The 22095-nt window shown below is 42.1% G+C and overlaps 1 protein-coding gene and 1 long non-coding RNA gene across 2 annotated transcripts in view; one reads left to right on the plus strand and one right to left on the minus strand.

The window, feature by feature from the left end:
• Positions 1–404: 404 nt before the first annotated feature.
• The window catches only part of LOC137348401 (uncharacterized), a 64102-nt gene continuing 42411 nt past the window's right edge, over positions 405–22095 (minus strand). Inside the window, exons 2-3 of the long non-coding RNA XR_010969111.1 lie at positions 11223–11275; positions 405–2804 (exon numbers count right to left, since the gene is read on the minus strand). This is a non-coding gene — a long non-coding RNA (uncharacterized lncRNA). The remainder of the gene's footprint in view (positions 2805–11222; positions 11276–22095) is intronic.
• The window catches only part of LOC137362449 (collagen alpha-1(XXV) chain-like), a 42526-nt gene continuing 32043 nt past the window's right edge, over positions 11613–22095 (plus strand). Inside the window, exons 1-3 of the mRNA XM_068026863.1 lie at positions 11613–11699; positions 13411–13446; positions 14479–14532. Coding sequence (XP_067882964.1) covers positions 11613–11699; positions 13411–13446; positions 14479–14532 — 177 coding nt within the window. The remainder of the gene's footprint in view (positions 11700–13410; positions 13447–14478; positions 14533–22095) is intronic.

A 22095-nucleotide genomic window follows, 5' to 3' on the forward strand; every position in this document is an offset into this window, starting at 1 on the left:
GTTTTGTCACAGACATGGGTGTCCATATACGGACACGTTGCCGACCCCTGGGTTCAAGAAGGCATCTCACCATCACCTTCTTAAGGGCAATTAGGGATTGGCAGCAAATGCTGGCCTTGCCAGCGATGCCCACATCCCATGAAAGAATAACAAAACAAATGTTGACCAGAGATACACAGAGACCCCATTCAAGCTGGGGTGGATGATACACATACTCTAATGTAAGATAAGATAGAGGTGCTTTTTGCCCCCTTATAAGGTGGGAACAGACTTAGCAACACAAAGCTTGTTGTGAATTGACTTTATTGAGATAAAAGTAAGGACAAGTTTATTAAGTTTTCAGATAAACCATAGTCACAAACTCAGGCCGTGATTAACATCTAACACAGATACTACCCATATTAGAGACTGTATGGCAGAGTTTAGTTTAGTAAAGTTTAGTTTAGAGATGCAGCACTGAAACAAGCCCTTCAGCCCACCGAGTCTGTGCCAACCATCAACCACCCATTTATACTAATCCCATATTCCTACCACATCCACACCTGTCCCTATATTTCCCTACCACCTACCAATACTAGGGGCAATTTATAATGGCCAATTTACCTATCAACCTGCAAGTCTTTTGGCATGTGGGAGGAAACTGGAGCACCCGGAGGAAACCCACGCAGACACAGGGAGAACTTGCAAACTCCACACAGGCAGTACCCAGAATTGAACCCGGGTCGCTGGAGCCGTGAGGCTGCGGTGCTAACCACTGCGCCACTGTGCCGCTTGCAGCTTTTTTCTTGCAGCTTTTGGTCTTCAAGTTTTTTGGTCAGCCCCTCTCTCTTGTCCCTTGCTGTTGTTCGAAGATTCTTTGCCATACAGGGACAAAGTCAAGACATCTTTTATCCTGGCTGCTATCAATTAACCCTCCCTTCCCCAAATAATCTTTAGTTTTGTGTTTAAAGGATGCCTTTCTTAGCCGATCAAGGATAATTCTTCAGCTGTTGCTAACCTTTTGGATTTACGTAGGTCACACCCCTTTGTGTTGACTACTTTATCTTAATGCTTTTACATTTTGTGGTTCCTTATCTCATTATGAGTCAAATCTGCATTTTGTTCTGACAGAAGCTGTTGTCATTGTCTGCTCTCAAGGTCTCACCCTTATACTGCAAGTAAGCATTTTAAAACTGGACATTATTGCCCAAAATCCCTCTACCTTGACATTGGTGGTCGCCTAGCCATTGTATTTCCTGCATTCTACAGTCATTCTTCTGCATCATTTTTACTGAGTGTTTCTGTGAGGTGGTGGTCTTTTCTATTCCAGGCTGCAGTGCTAGACCCAACTATTCCCCTTCCTTGAGTCTAACTTACCTAATCATGATGGCAACATCCATGGCCCAATCACACTGGTCACAAAAACGTTATATTACATTTATTACAATGTCACAATCTTTCCATCATATATGGACTTAAAAGATTCTCTAGCTCTCTCTTTGCCTGTATCCATTTTGTGGATAGCTCATGTTAAGTATTATTTTCCTAGCCCTTCAACTGTCTCTCTGAACTTCAATTTTACTCCCTCTGACCATTACCAATGTGTTTAATTTATCCTGATTGTTGTAAAGTCAGTTTCTCTATGGAGAATGTGTCAATGTCTTGGTAATTTAAAATATTGTCTCACTCTGCTGGCCACATTAACCATTTCATGCCATGCTGTTTGTCAAGTTGCTGCGCATGTCTGAGACCCATTCTTCAGTGCAGGTTCACCAAGTATTTCTGCACCAATCACATCTGCACACTTACACCAGTATCCCAATATCAGGCCACACATTCTCAACTCTCAAGTGAGCTTACTAAAAGATCAAAAAGGGGGGTGTGGTGTCTGTTTCTCCCCCTGCATGGCCCCGATGTCTCGGATAGTGCCCAGACTATCAAATGCCACTCTCTTTAAAAATAACTCATAGGCAAGGATACAAATATCTCCAAGAGAAAGTATTCAAATTATCTACAAGTTCCTGACTTTCATTGGAAACTTCTGGACTTCTTGCAAATTCCACACTGTATTAATTTAACAGTTTGAATTCCAATTTCACCATTGTGCATCCCCAAAATTCCTTTATTAGCTCTTGCATCAGCCAGATCTAATTGGCAATTCCCAGTAATTATAATTCTATTTCATTATTGAGTCCTGGAGAAACTTTACAATCCAATATTCTCATAATATCTTTAAAAAAGAAATCAAACATTCCAATTTGATTCGAGGCATTACCATATTTTGTTTGTTCTTTATCATTGATGACATTTTGGTTTCTTAAAAGTAAGTTGCTAAATTACACTGGACTTCTTGCATTTCAAAATTATCTCAATTCAAATAACAGTGTTGCCCGGATTACAGGTTTTGTTAATGTTCCATTTAATTTCTCCCCAAAAGAAACTTTCTGGGTTTTTTATACTTAGGAACCCCCTAGACTGCTTTGCTATCAGATTTTTTGTTGAATAAAAATTTGATTATCCCCTTAAATTTCAAATAAATTCCCCTTTGAATGCTTGATTGATTCCAATGCCCAGCATTGGTAGTTTTAAAATGCTTTTACAACAGCGACTGAAGTACTTGCAATCAGTCTAGAGGTAACTTCCATATCTCCTGTTCTCAAGCACTTTGTCTCAGAAAATAACAAATAACAAACGGCAAAGCCTCTCATCTGAATTGTGACTATGCTATGACATTTCATGTCTGCAGATAAGTTCTTAAATTCTTAAAGCTGCTGGATCTCTTGTTGTGACATCAGTTCTCATGTGGCCCTGGAAACCATCATCACCTGTTAAAAAAACACAAAGAATTCATTGTGGCTTTGCCCCAAAGCCCAATGGGTTAATTTGTCCAATTATATCTGTCTATTTAGAAATTAGAATATTTAAATAATGTCGAATATATAAATTTACACTCAACAATACAAAAGTTGTATGGTAAATTAAATGAAAAAAAACTACAGGTGCAGTGGGGTTAATTTCTCTGTTCATTTTCAAGGGGGCGGAGCAAAGCATTCTCAGATGTGTCACTTTACGTAACTTTTAAAAAAAAACTTTCCCAACTGAAAAAGAACCAAACTCCATTTCAAATTATTTTTCTTCCCAGTTCTTTTTGGTATCCTTAGGGATTGAAAACAGCAACAAAAAAAATCATTCATAACATTATCACCTTCAAAGGAAAACATTTCCATCAGGGAAGACTGCATTTCAGATTAAACTCCAATTGTTTCCAAACATTTTTTAATGTCTTTTATAAGAGCTTTCTAACTCAAAGATTTTTTTTTGATATAACCAAGATGATTCCAAATTTAAATTCACTGCAATAAGCATTTAAAATTCAAAACTGCTAATGTGATATGAGCGAGCCTCATATCTGGAATTAAAGATTCCCTCAAATCATGCCTTGATTACTTGGAAGTTCATTGTGGCCGCAAATGAAATTCCAGTTTCCCCAACTTAACAGGTTAGTTAACCATAATAATTTAAATTTAATTCAGACCAATACTTACTAACTACACACAGAACAGAATAGCACATGCTTTTCTTTTCAAAAGAAAAGGTAAATTATGTATTTTTTATTGTTCTTTCTTCAGGCACCTTTCCAAATGACTGTAATAAAACCAGAAAAGCTAAATAAAAAGTTATTTAACATTCTTGCAACAGAAGACATAACACCAGCCTCTTTAAACTGATGGACTCTTACCCATATCTCCTTTATTTATCCTTTCTCTCCCTTAAACCAATTTCCAGTTCTTGATGTTTGCTACTTAAAAATAGTCCATAAGACATATCTTTAATTTAAACTTCAAAAAAAGCAATAACAGGTTGTAAACTTTGGTCAAATTAAAGCAAAGTGTTTTAAAACTTCAAATTGGATTTCTGCCAGGCATCTTCAAGCCTTTAAAGCTGAAGCTTATGTCTTAAAAAATTATTCATTGACTTTTCACAGTTGCAAAACCAACTTTTAAATTTAAAAAAATTATACCAGCATCTTTAATTTAAAATGTAATTCAATTTTTATATCCCATTTCTGTGTGCAAAATCTTAAATTAAATTGAACACACTCAACAATCACAATCACACTTTCTTAATTCCAAACAACTTAGAAATATTGATTTCTGTAATGGGTTATGAATTCAAAGTACCAAGAATCTGTGTTAAATTCCCTGTCCCAAATTCAAGGAACACACAGTTCAATTAGCTCACAACCAAAACATGACTCAGAAATATAGAAATAATGGAACAAGTTACAGTCTCATGCTTTCAACATTAAAGCCAGACTACAAAGGGTTAATGCCTGTTAGCTCTACAGAACACAAACTACACAGGTAAGAACATTCATTCGTGGAAGCTTCCAACATTCAAACAGACTCGAACAAAAGACACAGTTACTTGCTTTTACTCATTTTAATTTCACTAAAGTTTTTTTTATTTAGGTTGTCCCTCTGTCCTCAATCTGATACCTCTCACATTCCCACTCTGGCTCTCCCCAATCTCCCCCATTCTTGTAGGAGGTTGGGAAAGTGCCACCCACGGTTACTGCAGACGCAATTACCCGTTGTCTCCCCAATATTCCCCACAGTTCCAAATCTTTTTTGAAACACTTATTCTGCTCCTCTTGTTTCAGCTGACTTTTACTTCCCTGAGCGTCAATCATGGCTGCGCAGCGTTCAAGTTAGAGACATGTTGCTGTTGTACCAGAGTGGTTGTACACTTGTGGGCATAGCTCCAAATCCCGAACACGCTGGTTCAGTCACTCAACCTCTTTATCTTTCTGGAGTAGCGGCCTCTTGGATCCACTGAGTGCTGTAAGAGAAGGCTTTTTGCCTTCTCTATCTTTAACTTCTGCTGGCCTACCTTATCTTGAATGAACTCTGTAACTTCCTTGTATTTCTGCTCAAAGACCCGTTTAACATCTTTAGTTGACATGACTTTATTTATTCTCTTTATATATTCTCGTATAAGTGCCTTTGATCACTGGTTGGTCTGTTAAGATCTCCACACTCCCCTCAGGGTTTTCCCTCCCAAGATGCATGTTGGCCGGATTCGCGAACTCAAGATCCTTCCTTTCTCTCAAAAAGCGTTCACAACACGCCAAGTCCCATCTGGAGTGCCAGATGTAAGATTTGATAAGTGTGGTTTATGCCCCCTTATAAGGTGGGAACAGACTTGGCAGCACAAAGCTTGTTGTGAATTGACTTTATTGAGATAAAGGTAAGGACATGTTTATTAAGTTTTTAGATAAACCATAGTCACAAACTCAGGCAATGATTAACAGTCTAACACAGATTATACGACCCATATTAGAGACTGGACAGCAGAGTGCATGACTCTTTCGCTTTGATCTTCAAGTTTTTTGGTCAGTCCCTCTCTCTTGTCTCTTGGTGTTATTCAAAAATTCTCTGTCGTACAGGGACAAAGACAAGACATCCTTTATCCTGGCTGCTATCAATCCTCCCTCCCCCAATCATCTATAGCTTTGTGTTTAAAGGATGTCTTTCTTAACCAATCAAGGATCATTCTTCAGCTATTGCTAACTTTTTGGATTTACGCAGGTAATAATCCTTTGTGTTGACTACTTTATCTCAATGCTTTTACATTTCGTGGTTCCTTATCTCATTACGAGTCAAATCTACATTTTGTTCTCACAGAAGCTGTTTTCATTGTCTGCTCTCAAGGTCTCACCCTTTTACTGCAAGTAAGCATTTTAAAACTTGACATAATCTCCCAGAATCCCTCTACCTTGACATCTTGTCTATACTGTGCCCTATTTCCTAAGTTTTCCCACTTTACCGTATGACAAAGAAGGCTTCTAATAAAGCTAAATGTTAGTTAATGATAATAACTCAGTAGTTAGTTTATAATAGCTAGATTTTAACAATTACTATTCTGGTTAGTCTCGTTTTAATAACCTAATAATCTTACAGTATTGAGGATATTACATGCATTGAACTGTATTATTTGGTATCCCTGCAACAATCTTGGCCTGAAATTTCTTCGGCCACAGTCCGCTGCTAGAAGTGTCACAGCCTGGGCCCAATATGGGGAAATTTATGCTGGCGGAGAGAGTCTCGACGTCGGGGGAAACCAATGCCGAGATCCTGGCGTCCTTTCTTTTCCGGAAGGCCTGCCGAATTTAGTGCCCTTCATATGATTTAGGGCCCCATTGTCAGAAGTTCCAGTCTTGCAGAGCTGCTGACCAATCAGGGGCCAACAGCTACAGCGCCACCATGGAAGCGGTGGCTGATGCTGTAGCTGCACCTACCAGAGGCCGAGGAAAGTCACTGGAGCCAAGCCTCGGGTAGGTCAGGAAGGGAAGAATCTCACTGGGTGGGGGTCGCAGGAGAGGGGGGAGGGAGGTCGGCAGCAAGGGCAGGGAGGTGGCCCTCAGCGGGCCCCTCCCCTCCTATACGCTGGGTCCCTCGTTCAGGCACTTAAGTGCCTTTGAACAAAGGACCCCTCCCTGCCCAGGAGCCGAAAAGCAGCCCGCACGGTTTTATGTGCCATGCTTTCTGTGCGGCAACAGGGCTGCCCGCTGCACGGGTAATTGCGGCTGCGGTGGGAAGAGGCCCTTAATTGGGTGTTAAATACCCAGTTAAGAGCCTCAATTGGCGGTGGCGCAGGACGGCCGTTCAAAGGACTCGCTGCCCAGACTAAATTTCGGCAGAGGCGGGATGGTGACGGGAGCTCCCCACCACCAACCCACCCGATTTTATGCTCTCCTCCAAACCTGTTGCGGGGGAGAGCATAAAATTCCACCAAATGTGACTAGCATTCACCTCATCCCAAACCCCACAGATAAGGTCATCAGCATAAGGGGGCAGGGCCTGTGCCAATCAAGTCATTCTCTGGGTGTCCGCTGTGCAGGGGACCAGCAGTATTAGAGAAACACTGTCTTTCTGTTGTGGGAGGTGAGGGGTTGCTGGGTGGCGGGTGGGGTGGGGGGGTAGGGGGGGGAGAAGAGATGCTGCCACAAAGAGAAGCATAGAAGAAGTTGTTGATTTTAAAATTAACATTTTCATCATGAAAATCAATCACTCTGGGAACAATTGCTGTTAGTAAGGCAGTCTGATGTGCCCTACTTCCACCAGATCCTTTCATAGCACAGCTGCCTTGTGCAATGGTGCCTTTTCCTGGCTGCCGGAAAGGTGGAACTGGCAGGATTTCTGATGAGGAGAATTATCTGGCAGTCTTGCCTCATGCATGATGTCAGGTTGGGGGTGGGGGCAGGGATGAGATACAACCTCCCCCTCCTATTAGAATTTCCAAACATTAAAGGGCCTGGAATTTTACGACAAAAGCAACATACTATGCATGCTGGAAATCTGAAATAAAAACTGAAACTGCTAGAAATATTCAGTAAGCTTGGCAGCATCTGTGCAGAAGGAAACAATGATATGTTTCTCTCTCCACACATGCTGCCAGACCTGCTGAGTATTTCCAGCATTTTCTGATTTTTATTCCAGGAATTTTAGGGTCCTTGCATCCCTGTGAACTATGTCCATGTAATGAGTGTTGTTGAGTCCCTTTGAGCAGTCATTATCCCAGAATCCTCAGTGTTACGACCAGGTGAGAAAGGTGTCTAGGGGTCTGTTACTATTTTCATTGTAACAGGGTTTCATTTTAAACACGCTGTGTTTTGAGTTCCCCCTTTGTGAATCCTTGTTCACAGCTTTCCAATTATAAGGCAAGAAAATGAGCACACCAGGGGCTGAATTTTATGAGTGCGCTGCTTTTTAAAGGGCTTTAAGCCCTTACACATATGTATAATTTTTAAAGGGACAATGTAAAGGATTTTAATGACATATAAAAATAGGTGATGGAGACCCTTCCCAACACCCCCAATGGTCATTTCAGGCAATAAAATGACCATCCATTGATTGTTCCACTACCCAAGCATTCTCCCCCAACCTCCAATCTTTTGCCCTTCAAACCCTTCTCACCATCCCCACCTCCAATAAAAATTAATTTCCCCGCTCCTCCGCCCCTTCCGCCCTGAAAATTTTATTCCTTCCTCCCTCCCCACCAGGTTCTCGCCGGAACTCTGTATGGAGTTCCGAAGGTGCGCGGAGCACAAACGGTGGCCGTAATATTGGAGTGGGACGGCCACCGCCTGCATGTAAGTTTATTTAAAGAATTTAAATGTTCGTCTACATATGCTGATGAATGGCACACCGCCAGGTGGAGGGGGGAGGGCGCACTGAGGTTCTGCCGCCGCCGGTAATATGCGGTGGACACTTCTTGACATTGCGAGTCGAGGCGGGCCTCTCGCTGCAACATTTTACCGGCCTCCGCGCCGTGACCCACAGCGTCGAGGGGCCAGTAAAATTCAGCACCAGGTTTTCTTTAGGTTTAAAAAAGAAACGTGAAATTTATTAAACCTTAATCTTAAACTCTAATACGGTTAATGCCTACGGGTATACGACACACCCATGCCAGTATGCACATGTGATACACACATGCAAATAGGGACAGAAAAGAGCAAAAGAAAATTAAAATGGAGAGGTTTGAGGCAGTCTCTAAAGGGGGTTTCTTGTTACTGTTTCTGTGTTTCTAGCTCACCGTAGAGTTCTTGATTGTAGACAGCTCTTACCTTTCGGGGCCCAGTATTCTTCTTAAACCTTTATAATAAAAGCAAAATACTGCAGATGCTGGAAATCTGAAATAAAAACAAGAAATGCTGGAACCATTCAGCAGGTCTGGCAGCATCTGTGGAAAGAGAAACAGAGTTAACGTTTCAGGTCAGTGTCAGGCAATCCGGAATCCGAAGAAAGGTCACTGACCTGAAACGTTAACTCTGCTTCTCTTTCCACAGATGCTGCCAGACCTGCTGAGTGGTTCCAGCATTTCTTGTTTTTATTTCTTCTTAAACTTTGTTCACTATTGGAGACTTTTCTCTCTTGGGGTTCATATGTCTTCAGTGGTTTCTGAAGCTGGTGAGAGTGAGATGAGAGCAGACAGGAGAGAGGTGTTCTCCGTCCAGGAGCTAACAGTCTTCTGAGTTCAAATTGAAAAAACTCCAAGTCAGTCATGTGACTAAACTGGCCCGACTACGTCTGTTTGTGTATTCGGCCATCTTAGTAGTTAACCTGGAATACTTCAACGTCTGGTAATCAAAAGTCCATTGTGGATTAAAATTGGAGCAGGGAACAGCTCCTTTGTCCTTTGAAGTACTTGTCTGTTGATATGCTAATGTCTCTCTCCTGCCAAAGTCTCCAATTGTTTTTTTAAAGCAAGTTCGTTCTTCACTATCAGCAGTTTAAAATCAATGTTCATGTGACAAAATTAATTTTCCTCATTCTTGGCAGGTGGGGGGCTTGCCTGACACTCAGTCTAATGTCATTCTGATTGGTCCTTTTTATATTCTATCAAAAAGGTTCTGTGGCATGTGAGATTTTCCCCAACTCTGTTATAGGACACCAGAGCCACCATGTCCTGTGCTCCATGGTTTTGCCCATGCTAGACCCAACATGAACAAGAACAGACCAAAGCAGGACCTAAGGCTATTAAAAGTGGTAGCAATTTTAAACATTGTACAGGCAAAGTTAAGATTTCAAATAGATTAGCATCCTTTTACAACAAAACTAGGTCCTCACATGACCAGTGAAATTAATCTCTGACTATGCACAGTCTACTCCCCTTAATCTCTGTCAATGCACAGTTCACTCCCGAGAATTCAAAGTTGTTTTTGCTCAAATAAAAACTAAAATTAAGAGATGTATAATTTCCTTGAGAGTTCTCCCAATTGTCTGCCGTAACTTCATCGGACGATCTGCAGAATCTATAGAGAAGCAGCAGAAACAATGTGCATTTCTCCAAAGTTTCTGCCAACCTTCCAAGCATATGTTACCCCATAGTTTATTTAAAAAAGGCAGAATTTGACCAAATTCCTGTGAAAATGGATCGTTCTAAATCTGTACTGTTAAATACAAGATGTTAATAAGTGACGTAAATGTGAAAAGCAGTGACGTACATGCTGGACTTGCTTCAGTCCTTCAACTCTTTTACTCCAAAAAGTCTTGAGACTATCAGTCTTAGGCTTGAGGGACATTTTTAAATTTAAGAAGGCTGCTCCAGAGTATAGACAGCAGGACATTGCTGAATAAGAATATTCCAATGAAATCAGAGCATTTGAAAGACTTGGCTGCCGATAATAAAGCAATGCAGAATGTCATATTGGAGTTCCGAAGAAGGGTCACTGACCCGAAACGTTAACTCTGCTTCTCTTTCCACAGATGCTGCCAGACCTGCTGAGTGATTCCAGCATTTCTTGTTTTTGTTTCAGATTTCCAGCATCCACAGTATTTTGCTTTTATATTAATGCAGAATGTCATATTGCTGGTGCATTGCACAGGAACCACCAGCAGATGGCACTCATCTCAAGTCTCCGATCCCCAGTGTACATTACTATATGTATCCCTCCTAGAAATCATTCAATTTTAGGGGTAGAAACTGGTCCTCATTTGTACCAGTTTTGGGGAGTAATACAGGCTCAATGAGAGCCAATTTGGGAGGGCAACATTCAGCAGCCTAATAATCTGAAAGATTTTGAGTGGGGCCATTTTTCAGACAGCTGATGTTAGGCCCCTTACATGTGCTAATGAGGGACTGTTTCAGGACCCTGTATGAATTTGGGCTCATTTGAGCAGAGCAAATGCCAGGCCAACCAGTCAGGTTTTACAGTCAAGAATGCAGCCACTACTAAAAAGTAGTATCTTTTGCTCGGTTTGATTTGGAGCAAAAAGATGCACTCCTGCTCCTCCCAGCTCCACAGCACTCCTGAAGGCCACTGTCACACTACAATCGCGCCCATCCCCCCCTTGTCTTCCTCCGCCCCAACCCTGGGATTTATCTTCAGGCGGCTGTCACAAGGCTCAACATTCATTCCTATCAAACAGTCTAGCTGCCTGTGGGGATGTAACAGGTACTGACAGCTCACCCAGATAATGCTAACAAGGCTGGAGTCCCAGTTTCGGCAACAGACCTTCCAGCTGAGGTGTGCACTCTGTGTGTGGTACCCATTTCAGGCCTGGAATTCCTATACCTAAGTCTCATTTTCGTGAATGTATGAAGACTCTAATAATGGTGGTTGGGGGGCTGTAGCAAAGTGCATTGTTCCCATTAGAGTTGGCTTTCTGTTATAAATCAAAACCTACAAAACATATGCAGCAGATCAGTTTGTTTTTGAAAGGAAAACGATTTTTTACCATATCTGTGTTGACCCTTCATCAGAACTGGTAACTGGAAGATTTGTATTGGACTAAACAAAAGGAAAGGGACAAATTAGTAAAAGTCGCGAGCTGGCCATATTAATCACTCGCATGTATGAGTAGCTAATGGAGTTAATAACCTGAGAATATTTTTGAAAAAAGTAAAAAAAAGTTTTGAATTATTATGCAAAAATCATCACAATCATCAATGCAAGTCCGTTAGAAAGTAAAAGGATGTGAAAATGGCTTCAAAATGGATGTGAATGTAGTGAGAGATGGATGCGGATAACCAGGCAGGAAAATGGGGTTGGAAATATGCTTTGTGGAGGGGCAGTCTCTCTGTAAGTAGGTGTGTTTGGTAGTAGGATCACGTTCTTGATGGACTAAATGTTGGAAGATGATCCAGCAGCTGCAGAGGCTAGTGTGATGAAATGTTGGTGCAAGAGGGATCTTGATGTTTGTGGAAGGAAAGAGGTGAAATGCAAGAAATGAAGCGGGTGATTAAAGGAGTTGTGACCACAGAGGAGCGAAGGTTTCAGCAGAGGAAAAAAAGAGGAAATTTCAAAAGCTGTAATGTACAAAGTAGAATCATTGAAACAAATATGGTGCAGATGGGGAAACTGAGTGAAATGGATGAATTCTTGCAGGAAGGAAGGTGGAAAGAAATATAATACAAATACTTATAATGTATGTCTGTGAAAAACCCATAAACAGTTAGAAAGAAGACCAAGAGAGAGCACAGAAGTTCAGAAATGGACCATGTAATGGAGAAATGGGTGGAGGTGGGAAGCATAAGCAAGATTCTTCAGATTAGAATGAGAACAGGAAGCAACACAACACAATATATCATAGGAAGAGGTCAGGGATAGGAGTGAGTAGGATTGGGATGGACGATTCCATTTAACCAACTAAAGGACAGATGCAGCTGAGAACCATATGCATTCCAATATCTTTATACGGAAATTGTAATATTTTTTATATGGAAAAAGTGAGTAGATCTAAAAGAAGTTATTAATTTCCTGATACATTCAGCCACAAACATGTAGTGGACTCAGGCGTTGATCAAGGAAGAATTCCCATTTTCGTTGTCGAATACCTTTTCGCTGCCTGACAGAGATGATCTTTATATATTTGTCAGCACTTATCCTCTCTTTCTACTTGGAAAAAATATACATGTGTTATTATTGTTGCTACGGTTAGCATACTGCACTCCGGACTTTTATTTCCACCTTTTCTCTCATTTTGTTTTATATTTGGCCCTCCAAAAAGGGGCTTATCTTACAATTTCTAATGTTATGAAGCATCTACACCATAAAAGTTAAATCATCATCTTTCTGATGCACATGGACTTGCTGTGTGTATTCCAACCAATTTCCAGCAATTACATTTTCTAATTTCGATTGTAAATTTGCTGAATCATCTTTGCTAGCTTCACATTAGCTTTGCTAATGTTATGAGATGTTCACTATACTGTGCATCGCATTATAATAAACTGGAAATGATTTGCTTCCAAGAAATGTGTTATATTGAGATTAAAGGTTGAAGCATGTCTGTATTACAATGAAAGTTTGGAGTGTGTTTTTAAATTCTTCGTTTTTTTTTCTACTAATCACTGGGTGGCTTCATTATATTTTTATTTCATTGATCCACCTATAGACATGGCCACTACCAAGGAAACATTCACATATGTTAAATAAAAGATTTCAGCATTCCAGCAACTGACGAGAGTCGATGATGAGAATGTGAAGAGATGGTTTCCTCTGTGCTCCAGATGGAATCAAATTGTAAACCTGTTCTTTATAAACTTTACAATTTGGCTACATCTGCTGCACAGAGAAAATCTTCCCCTGTGCTTATTCCACAAAACCAGCTGTGGTAGTTAGGATATCCCTTGAACACAGTAGGGCTGGTTTTAAACCAGTCTCTTGTGCACTTCTCGCCTATAACTGTTTTAGATTAATTAACTGTAGTGTTGTGTAACTTCATATCATCTGTTCCCTGTTATTATTTATATATTCCCTTTGTGTTTTTGGGTCCTTTTATGTCTGTGATTCATATTTAATACACAATTGAATCAGGAATTCCCACCTTAATTTCATTGTGTAATGTTGTTTATGATCATTAACCATCGTACACTAAAATCGTGTTCCTCTTACCCATCCCTCTAATGACACAAATTATGCAGGGTGCATCTGGCTTAGATGGACAGCCAGGACTGCGGGTGAGTGAGTCGCATTTGTACTCTTTGTCCTTCCTTTTGACTATCTCCTTTCTGCTTGGTGCTGGCAGTCCACTAGAGTCAGTAAATGCTCTGTGCTCATGATCCCCTCCTTCATACTCACTCCACTCTCTGTGCATGGATCGCTCACAGTTCAGTGTGAGGCACTGACAAGTCCTGTTGACTAATTTACCTTTTTTCACTATCCATTCAGGGCAATGTTGCTCCAGGGAAAAGTGAGACAGGGTGAGAGTGTCAGTGTCTTGGGATTTAGCTTTAAATATTGCTCACTGTCAAGGGTAGCATTAGGACTGTGCAACCCATGCAATCACACAGCGCCCCAAGCCAGTCACAGATTTATCCAGTGAAAGAACACCTAGACAACGGTTTTGTCAATTATTTTTATATTGCTAATGGCAAGCATACCTTTTCACAATCATACATGTATGGATTTCACACCAGATTAATTACGTGGTAATGTCATTGTCCAGTAAAATGTGGGGGCCCCAAAACAGAATCTTTGTACAGGGCCCCCACAGGCAAAATATGCTCCCATCTGCTGTTAGACTACATTTTTATCAGAAGAACCAACAAAAAAAAATAAAAATTTACATTCTGAGTTCACAGAAACCTCTCCTCTATAACTGATCAACTTGGCACCAGCCTCAGATGGAGCAGTCACAAGGTGAACATGACTTCAGTCATGTTAATGGGTGGTACAGCATGCCAAGGGAATTTTCTGTTCGTCTACCATTATGTTTGTGTTTCTGGAAGCAGGGCATGTGTCAGGCAGTCTCAAGTTCAGGAAGTGAGAAAGAAAATTGGTAAAATGGGAAAAAAGGCCATCTACTGCACGAGACTGTCCTTGTCTTTTTGGAAATGTTTGGTATCATTAATGGGACAGAGCTCTGGGGCAATCTCATGAATCTGAGGTGCTTTGCTTTATCTCCATCCTCGAGATGAGACAGACCTTTTAGTTTATCGGTATGTTGAGGGAGTGTTCGCCACAGTTAATTGTTCTCTTTGTGTTCAAAGGGCATTGATGGTCCAATGGGTCCTGCAGGTCCAGCAGGCCCAAAGGGCGATAGAGTAAGTACTGAATTCTATGAATGTTTTACAATGTCTTGTATAAATTGGTAAGGAGTGGAGTGTGCAATGTACATCGAGAAATGCAGTGCTAGAAATAAGCAGAAATACTTTAGTGTTACACCTCGATGAATTTTTGATGAAAAATAAGCTCCGTGGTGGGTAGTAATGCTGTACCTATGACTGTTGCTCCACTCTGATCTTTTACATTATTTATTTTGATAACATTTTTCCCTTTTCTATTTATTCTTTGCTTCCTTTGTCCCTACCTCCAGCTTCATATCTGTACCCAGATGAGATTCCTTGATTGAATGAGTAGGACAGCCCCTGTCAATGTTGGGAGAAGGAAGATCTACTTAATTCATCCAATAGCTGCTCAACTAGGTGAAGTGAGCAGATCTCCTTTGTCCCTTTTAGCCTTGCATCTCTGACATACGACTGCGCCCCCCCCCCGCCCCCGCACAGACCAGAAGCTACTCATTTCAAGGTGCACTGAGCTAGCAGTTTGAACCGCAGTCGTCTTCTTATTGGCAGCACCACCGTCATTGCGTCTCATGTGTGACAACATCCTCTTACAGTGCCTTTCAGCATGGAATTTTAAATTCCAACATTCCCGATATGAGCCCTAAGTATCCAATTTAGGAGACTTCAGTCTTCCCTGTCTGTAGGCCCAGTGATGCCGCTCTGTAAATATGGGATTGTTTAAGCAAGTACTCTGCTCTGATTCTGTGACATCACAAGTCTGCCAGAAGCTGTTTGGAAAATTCTCTGACATTTCAGCATTGAACTGTGAACGCTTGCCCAGATTGTAAAGGAACGCTGAGATGTATTTTGCTATTCATAAATCATTTCTTCAAAAAATAAGCTTTTAAACAGAAAAATGTAGAGGCAGTTCTGTGTTGTAACTCCATGAGTACTAGCCTAACACTTGCGAAAACTCAGTGCACATAAGACCCTTACAGCCAACAGACAGAGGAGGCTTTCTTCTTGTGGACAACATTATTTAACTGTAAACAAAGGGTAGAATTTTCACTTAGGGCGCAATCGACAAACTGAGCGCAAATTGCACTCTTTTTTCCAAAGTGAATTTATCATTCGGGTTTCTGCCCAAAACCACCTGCATAATGATGCACATAAAATCTTCCATGAGCCAGCGCAATTGAGCAGGGTAATAGAACGTAACGTTTTGGTTCTTTTCTTTTGCATTAAAAATATGCCTCAATGTATTGTTACAACCAAGTGTGAAGGGTGTCTAGGGATCTTTTGCTATCTTTACCTGGTCTTATTGTAACAAGGTTTAATTTTAAACATGCTGTGTTTTGAACTCCCCCTTTGTGGATCCTTGTTCACAGCTTTCCAATTATAAGGCAAAGAAATGAGCAGACCAGGTTTTCTTAAGTTTTAAAGAAGAAAAGTGAAATTTATTAAACCTTAAACTTAAACTCTAATACGGTTAACACCGACAGATGTACGACGTGCCCACGCTAGCATGCACACGTGATACACACATGCAAAATATGGACAGAAAAGAGCAGAAGAAAAGTAAAATGGAGAGGTTTGAGGCAGTCTCTAAAGGGGGTTTCTTGTTACTGTTTCTGTGTTTCCAGCTCGCCGTAGAGTTCTTGATTGTAGACAGCTCTTACTTTTCGTTGGGGCCCAGTATTCTTCTTAAACCTTGTTCACTGTAGGAGACTTTTCTCTCTTAGGGTTCATATGTCTTCAGTGGTTTCTGAAGCTGGTGAGAGCGAGATGAGAACAGATAGAAGAGAGATGTTCTCAGTCCAGGAGCTAACAGCCTTCTGAATTCAAAATTCTGTTGGAAGCTCAAATTGAAAAAACTCCATCAATCAGTCAGTCATGTGATCAAACTGGCTCAACTATGTCTGTCTGTGTATTCGGCCATCTTAGTAGTTAACTGGAATGCTTCAATGTCTGGTAATCAAAAGTCCATTGTGGATTAAAATTGGAGCAGAGAATAGCTCCTTTGTCCTTTGAAGTACTTGTCTGTTGATATGCTAATGTCTCTCTCTAGCCAAAGTCTCCAACTGATTTTTAAAGCAAGTTCTTTCTTCACAATCAGCAGTTTAAAATCAATGTTCATATAACAAAATTGATTTTCCTCATTCTTGGCAGGTGGGGGACTTGCCTGACAGTATTTAAAGTGGTAACCTGGTGCTGTTTTATTCATCCAGCAGAAAATGTGCTCATCACTAAAAATAAGCATTTTTAATAAGAGCGCCCAGTCTTCCACCTGTGAATAAACTGGATTTGAAAATGGATTTAAAAACTGTACTAATTTGACTGGTGTACACTAGTCAGTTTCTTCATAAATTTAAAAATTTTTACCTGTTAAAAAATATTTAAGCGTGCCTGTTACAACTGACTACTCCAGTCAAGACCCCCAATCAAAATATACCATTCTGATTGTGGTGGGAGAAACACACTGTTAATTCAATCCCATCCCTCCACAGATCACCTAACATATAATTTTAAACTTTCCAAATTAAAGAAAGACCCAGCCAAATTGTGCCACCTATTAACCCCTGAATGAGGCTAACCAAACCAGGTGTCTTTAAATCAACAAATTAACTGTTTCATTAGAAAAACTAAATTTTTAAACACTGCTAAGATATAAACAACATTTAAAATAGAAAAAATTAGAGTCCTTGCAGATTTACGCTCCTGCCAGATGTGGAACAGTCCAAGGTTGCTTGAAGTCCTTACAGCTGTCCGATGGAAGAAAAAAGGTTCTTCAACAGTAGAACAGTCTGTAGTCTAAATCAGAAGTCAAAATAGTTGCTCCTTCTCCAGTGATGAATTTCAACAATTAACAACTTGCAAACACTTTTTAATGAATCAATTTAGCGTTAGAATTTTTTGAGGGATAAAAGATTGTCACAGTCTAACTTCCCTTCCTTCAATTTAAATTATCAGAGATCTCTGTTCTGGCTTGACTTTTTAGAATTCTGAGAGGGAATAATAAATAAACAAACTAAATTCTCTTCCTTCAGTTTAAATGGTGTGAGATCTCCTTTCAGATGCTAACACACAGCTGTCAGTCTGTTTTTTTCTGCGTTAGAACTGTCTGTTTCCTCGATAAACTAGTTCAAACCTAAATTGTAACAATGTATCACTCGATCTCTGGTCTTGAATGGTTGTATCCCGGGCAACGAGAATGCACTCTTTGACTCTCAGTCTCCAAATTTTTTTTCCAAAATATACTTTACTCATAAGTATCTGTAAAATATACATTACAAAACAGTTACAAACAGCACCAAGTCAAAAAATACAAACAGTGCAAAGGAGATCAGTTTCCTTCAATACAGGTTCAATGAGTTGCCTCACCACCCTTCAATTTCATTTTTCCTGCCATTTACATTTTACAGCAAAAAAAGATTTTCTGGGTACAGTTCGAGGGGTTTTCCATGGATCCAGCCCCTCAGTTCAGCTTGGTGGGGGGACCTTACACTGTGGTTTTCCCCATTGAGCCTTTGTTGTGGCTGCCCCAAGCTTTAGTGCGTCCCTCAGCACGTAGTCCTGGACCTTGGAATGTGCCAGTCTGCAACATTCGGTCGTGGACAACTCTTTGCGCTGGAAGACCAGCAAGTTTTGAGCAGACCAAAGGGCGTCTTCCACCGAATTGATTGTCCTCCAGCAGCAGTTGATGTTTATCTCAGTGTGCGTCCCTGGGAACAGCCCTTAGAGCACAGACTCCTGTGTTACAGAGCTGCTTGGATGAACCTCGACAAAAACCACTGCATCTCTTTCCACACCTGCTTTGCAAAGACACATTCCAGAAGGAGGTGGGCAGCCGTCTCTTCCCCACCACAGCCACCTCGAAGGCATTGTGCGGTGGGGTTGAGACTTCGGGCGTGCAGGAAGGATCTGACAGGGAGGGCTCTTCTCACCACCAGCCAAGCTACATCTTGGTGCTTGTTTGAAGGTTCTGGTGATGAGGCATTCCGCCAAATGATTTTGGCAGTCTGCTCGGGGAACCATCCGACAGGATCTACCATCTCCTTTTCCTGTAGGGCCTTGAGGACATTCCGTGAAGACCACTGCCTGATGGATCGGTGGTCAAAGGTGTTTTTCCGCAGAAACTGTTCCACGAAGGATCGTTGGTATGGCACAGTCCAACTGGATGGAGCGTTCCGCGGCAATGTGACCAGGCCCATCCTTTGCAACACCGGGGACAGATAGAACCTCAGCACGTAGTGACACTTGGAGTTTGCGTACTGGAGGTCTACACACAGCTTGATGCAGCCGCACACGAAGGTAGTCATCAGGGTGAGGGCGATGTTGGGTACATTTTTCCCGCCCTTATCCAGAGGTTTGAACATCATGTCCCTCCGGACCCGATCCATTTTGGATCCCCAGATGAAGTGAAAAATGGCTCAGCTGACCACCACAGCGCAGGAGTGGAGTATGGGCCAGACCTGCGCCACGTACAGCAGCAACGTGAGCGCCTCGCATCTGGTGACCAGGTTCTTACCCATAATGGAGAGAGATCGCTGCTCAGCTTGTGTTGTACCTTGGCTACTCGCTACTCCCAGGTTTTGGTGCACGCCCCGGCCCTTCCAAACCATATCCCCAGCACCTTCAGGTAGTCTGACCTGATAGTGAAGGGGACAAAGGATCGGAAAGCCCAGTTCCCAAAGAACATGGCCTCGCTCTTGCCGTGGTTAACTTTGGCTCCTGAGGCCAGTTCGAAATGGTCGCAGATGCTCATCAGTCTGCGCACGGACAGCGGATCCGAGCAGAAGACGGCGACGTCATCCATGTACAGGGAGGTTTTAACCTGAGTGCCTCCACTGCCTGGGATTGTCACCCCTCTTATGCTCGCATCCTTCCTAATAGACTCAGCAAAGGGTTCAATACAGCAAACAAACAAGACAGGAGAGAGAGGACAGCCCTGTCTGACTCCAGATTGGATCGGGAAACTTTATGATCCCCACCCATTGATTGAGACTGCGCTACTGATGTTTGTGTAGAGCAGTTTAATCCAATTGCAGATTCCCTCCCCAAACCCCATTTTGGAAAGCACGTCCATCATGTAGGTGTGCGATATCCTGTCAAAAGCCTTCTCCTAGTCCAGGCTGATGAGGCAGGTGTCCACCCTCCTGTCCTGTACATAGGCGATCGTATCGCTGAGTAGCGTGAGACTATCAGAGATATTCCTGCCAGGTATAGTACAGGTCTGATCAGGGTGAATCACCAACTCCAGAGCAGACTTGACTCCACTGGCTGACTTTTGACAGAATCTTGTAGTCAGCATTAAGCAGTGAGATGGGCCGCCAATTTATGATTTCTGCCCTCTCCCCCTTCCGCTTGTAGATGAGGGTGATGATGCCTTTCCTCATGGATTCTGACATGCTGCCGGCCACGAGCATACTCTCGTATGCTTCCAGCAGGTCCGGACAGACCCAGTCCCACAGGGACGAACACAACTCAACCAGTAAGCCATCGAAGCCGGGAGTTTTACTCGTCTCGAAGGACTTGACGGCCTTTGTCAGCTCGTCCAGAGTTAGCGGCTTGTCCAGTCTCTCCCTCGTGCTGTCATCTAAGACCTCTGTGATAGATGACAGGAAGGACTGGGAGGCTCTGCTGTCTGTGGGTTTCGCGTCATACAGCCCAGCATAAAAGGGTTTGCTGATCCTTAGTATGTCGGACTGCGAAGACGTTACCGAGCCATCCTCTTCCTTCAGGCTTCTGATCACAGAGCTCTCTCTGTGTACCTTTTGGAAAAAGTAACGCGAGCACGTCTCATCCTGCTCAATGGAGTGGACTCTGGACCAGAAGATGATCTTGGAGGCCTCTGTGGCAAAGAGCGAGGCCTGCTGGCTCTTCACCTTGTGGAGGTCCTCCTTGACCCCCATCGTCTGCAGCCGGAGCAGATTTTGCATACTTCTCTGGAGTCGGGACATTTCTCTCTGTCGCTCTCTAACCCTCTGAACACCTTTGAAGATAAAGAACCTCTTGATGTTCTCCTTGATCGCCTCCCACCAGTGAAAAGGAAACTCCAAATGGCTGTATCCCGGGCAACAAGAATACATTCTTTGACTCAGTCTTTGGAGCTTGCTGCCTTAAAGCAATACTGCTCCCTTTCCAGCCTTAAAGGCACACTGCATTCTTCCTGAACAAAAAACTACAGGGTCATAACATGCCTACTAGTGTCTGTGCACCTAAAAAAGAAAATAAGCTCAATTTGACTTCTGCAAATGGGCACAATCGGCAGAAACGCACCACGCTCATTAATTCAATTTGGTGGCATGGCCAGCTTGGTGGGCAGGGCAGTGTTAATGCAGAAACTTGTTTTATGCTCAACGTAAGTTGAGTTCTAAAATTTCACATTCTTTTGTGCTCGTTTGCCCACTTTCAGCCAGAGCAGAAACTCTAGGCCAAGATTGTACAAGGTTTTAGTCAGCTTTGAAGTGTTTGCATCAGCAAACAGGTACATTTATTTTCTAAAACTGTCCATGTTGCTGTTCTGTATGTCAGGTTAAAGGGATTTTGATAGTTGCTGATGAAGTAACAAGATCAAATAGTACCATGTAAGCAATTAGGGAAGTCTTGCTACAACTGTACAGGATGTTGGTGAGACCACATCTAGAATATTGCATACAGTTTCGGTCTCCTTATTTAAGAAGGGATATACTTGCATTGGAGACAGTTCAGAGAAGTTCACTTGGCTGATTCCTGGGATGAAGGAGTTGCCTTATGAGGAAAAGTTGGGCCTATAATCATTTGAGTTTAGAAGAATAAGAGGTGCTCTTATTGAAACATGCAAGTTCTCAGAGAGCTTGACAGGGTACATGCTGAGAGAATGTTTCCCCTCATAGGAGAATCTAGAACTAGGGGACAGTTTCAAAATAAAGAAACTCCCTTTTAGGTCAGAGACGAGGAGGAATTTCTTCTCTCAGAGGGTTGTTAATCTTTGGAATTCTCTACCCCAGAGAGCAGTGGATGCTGGGTCATTGAATATATTCAGGGTGAGTTCAACAAATATTTGATCTACAAGGGAGTAAAGGGTTATGTGGGGCCATCAGGAAAGTTAAGACCACAGTCAGATCAGCCATGATCTTATTGAATAATCTTATTGAATGTTCTAAGCATTACAATATGTTCAATAAAGCAAGTCAGTCTGAATTGGGAAGGGCAGCTGTCCACTGGCTGAACTCATACTTAGCATAGAGGAAGATGGTTGTAGTTGTTGGAGGCCCATCATCCAACAACACACAGGAAGCTCAACACCATCCAGAACAAAGCAACCCGCTTGATCAACAACCTGTCCACCACCTGCAACATTCATTCCTTCCACCACTAAAGCACAGTGGCAGCAATGTGTACCATCTACAAGATGCACTGCAGCAACACACCAAGGCTCCTTCGAAAGCGCCTTCCAAACCCATGACCTCTTCCACCTAGAAGGACAAGGACAGCAGACACATGGGAACACCACCATTCCTGTTCAAGCCACACACCATCCTGACATGGGACTATATCAGCATTCCTTCACTGTCGCTGGGTCAAATCCTGGAACTCCCTTCCTAACAGCACTGTGGGTGG

The sequence above is a fragment of the Heterodontus francisci genome, chromosome 1, assembly GCF_036365525.1.
Source record: "Heterodontus francisci isolate sHetFra1 chromosome 1, sHetFra1.hap1, whole genome shotgun sequence".
In the NCBI taxonomy this organism is placed as follows: Eukaryota; Metazoa; Chordata; class Chondrichthyes; order Heterodontiformes; family Heterodontidae; genus Heterodontus; species Heterodontus francisci.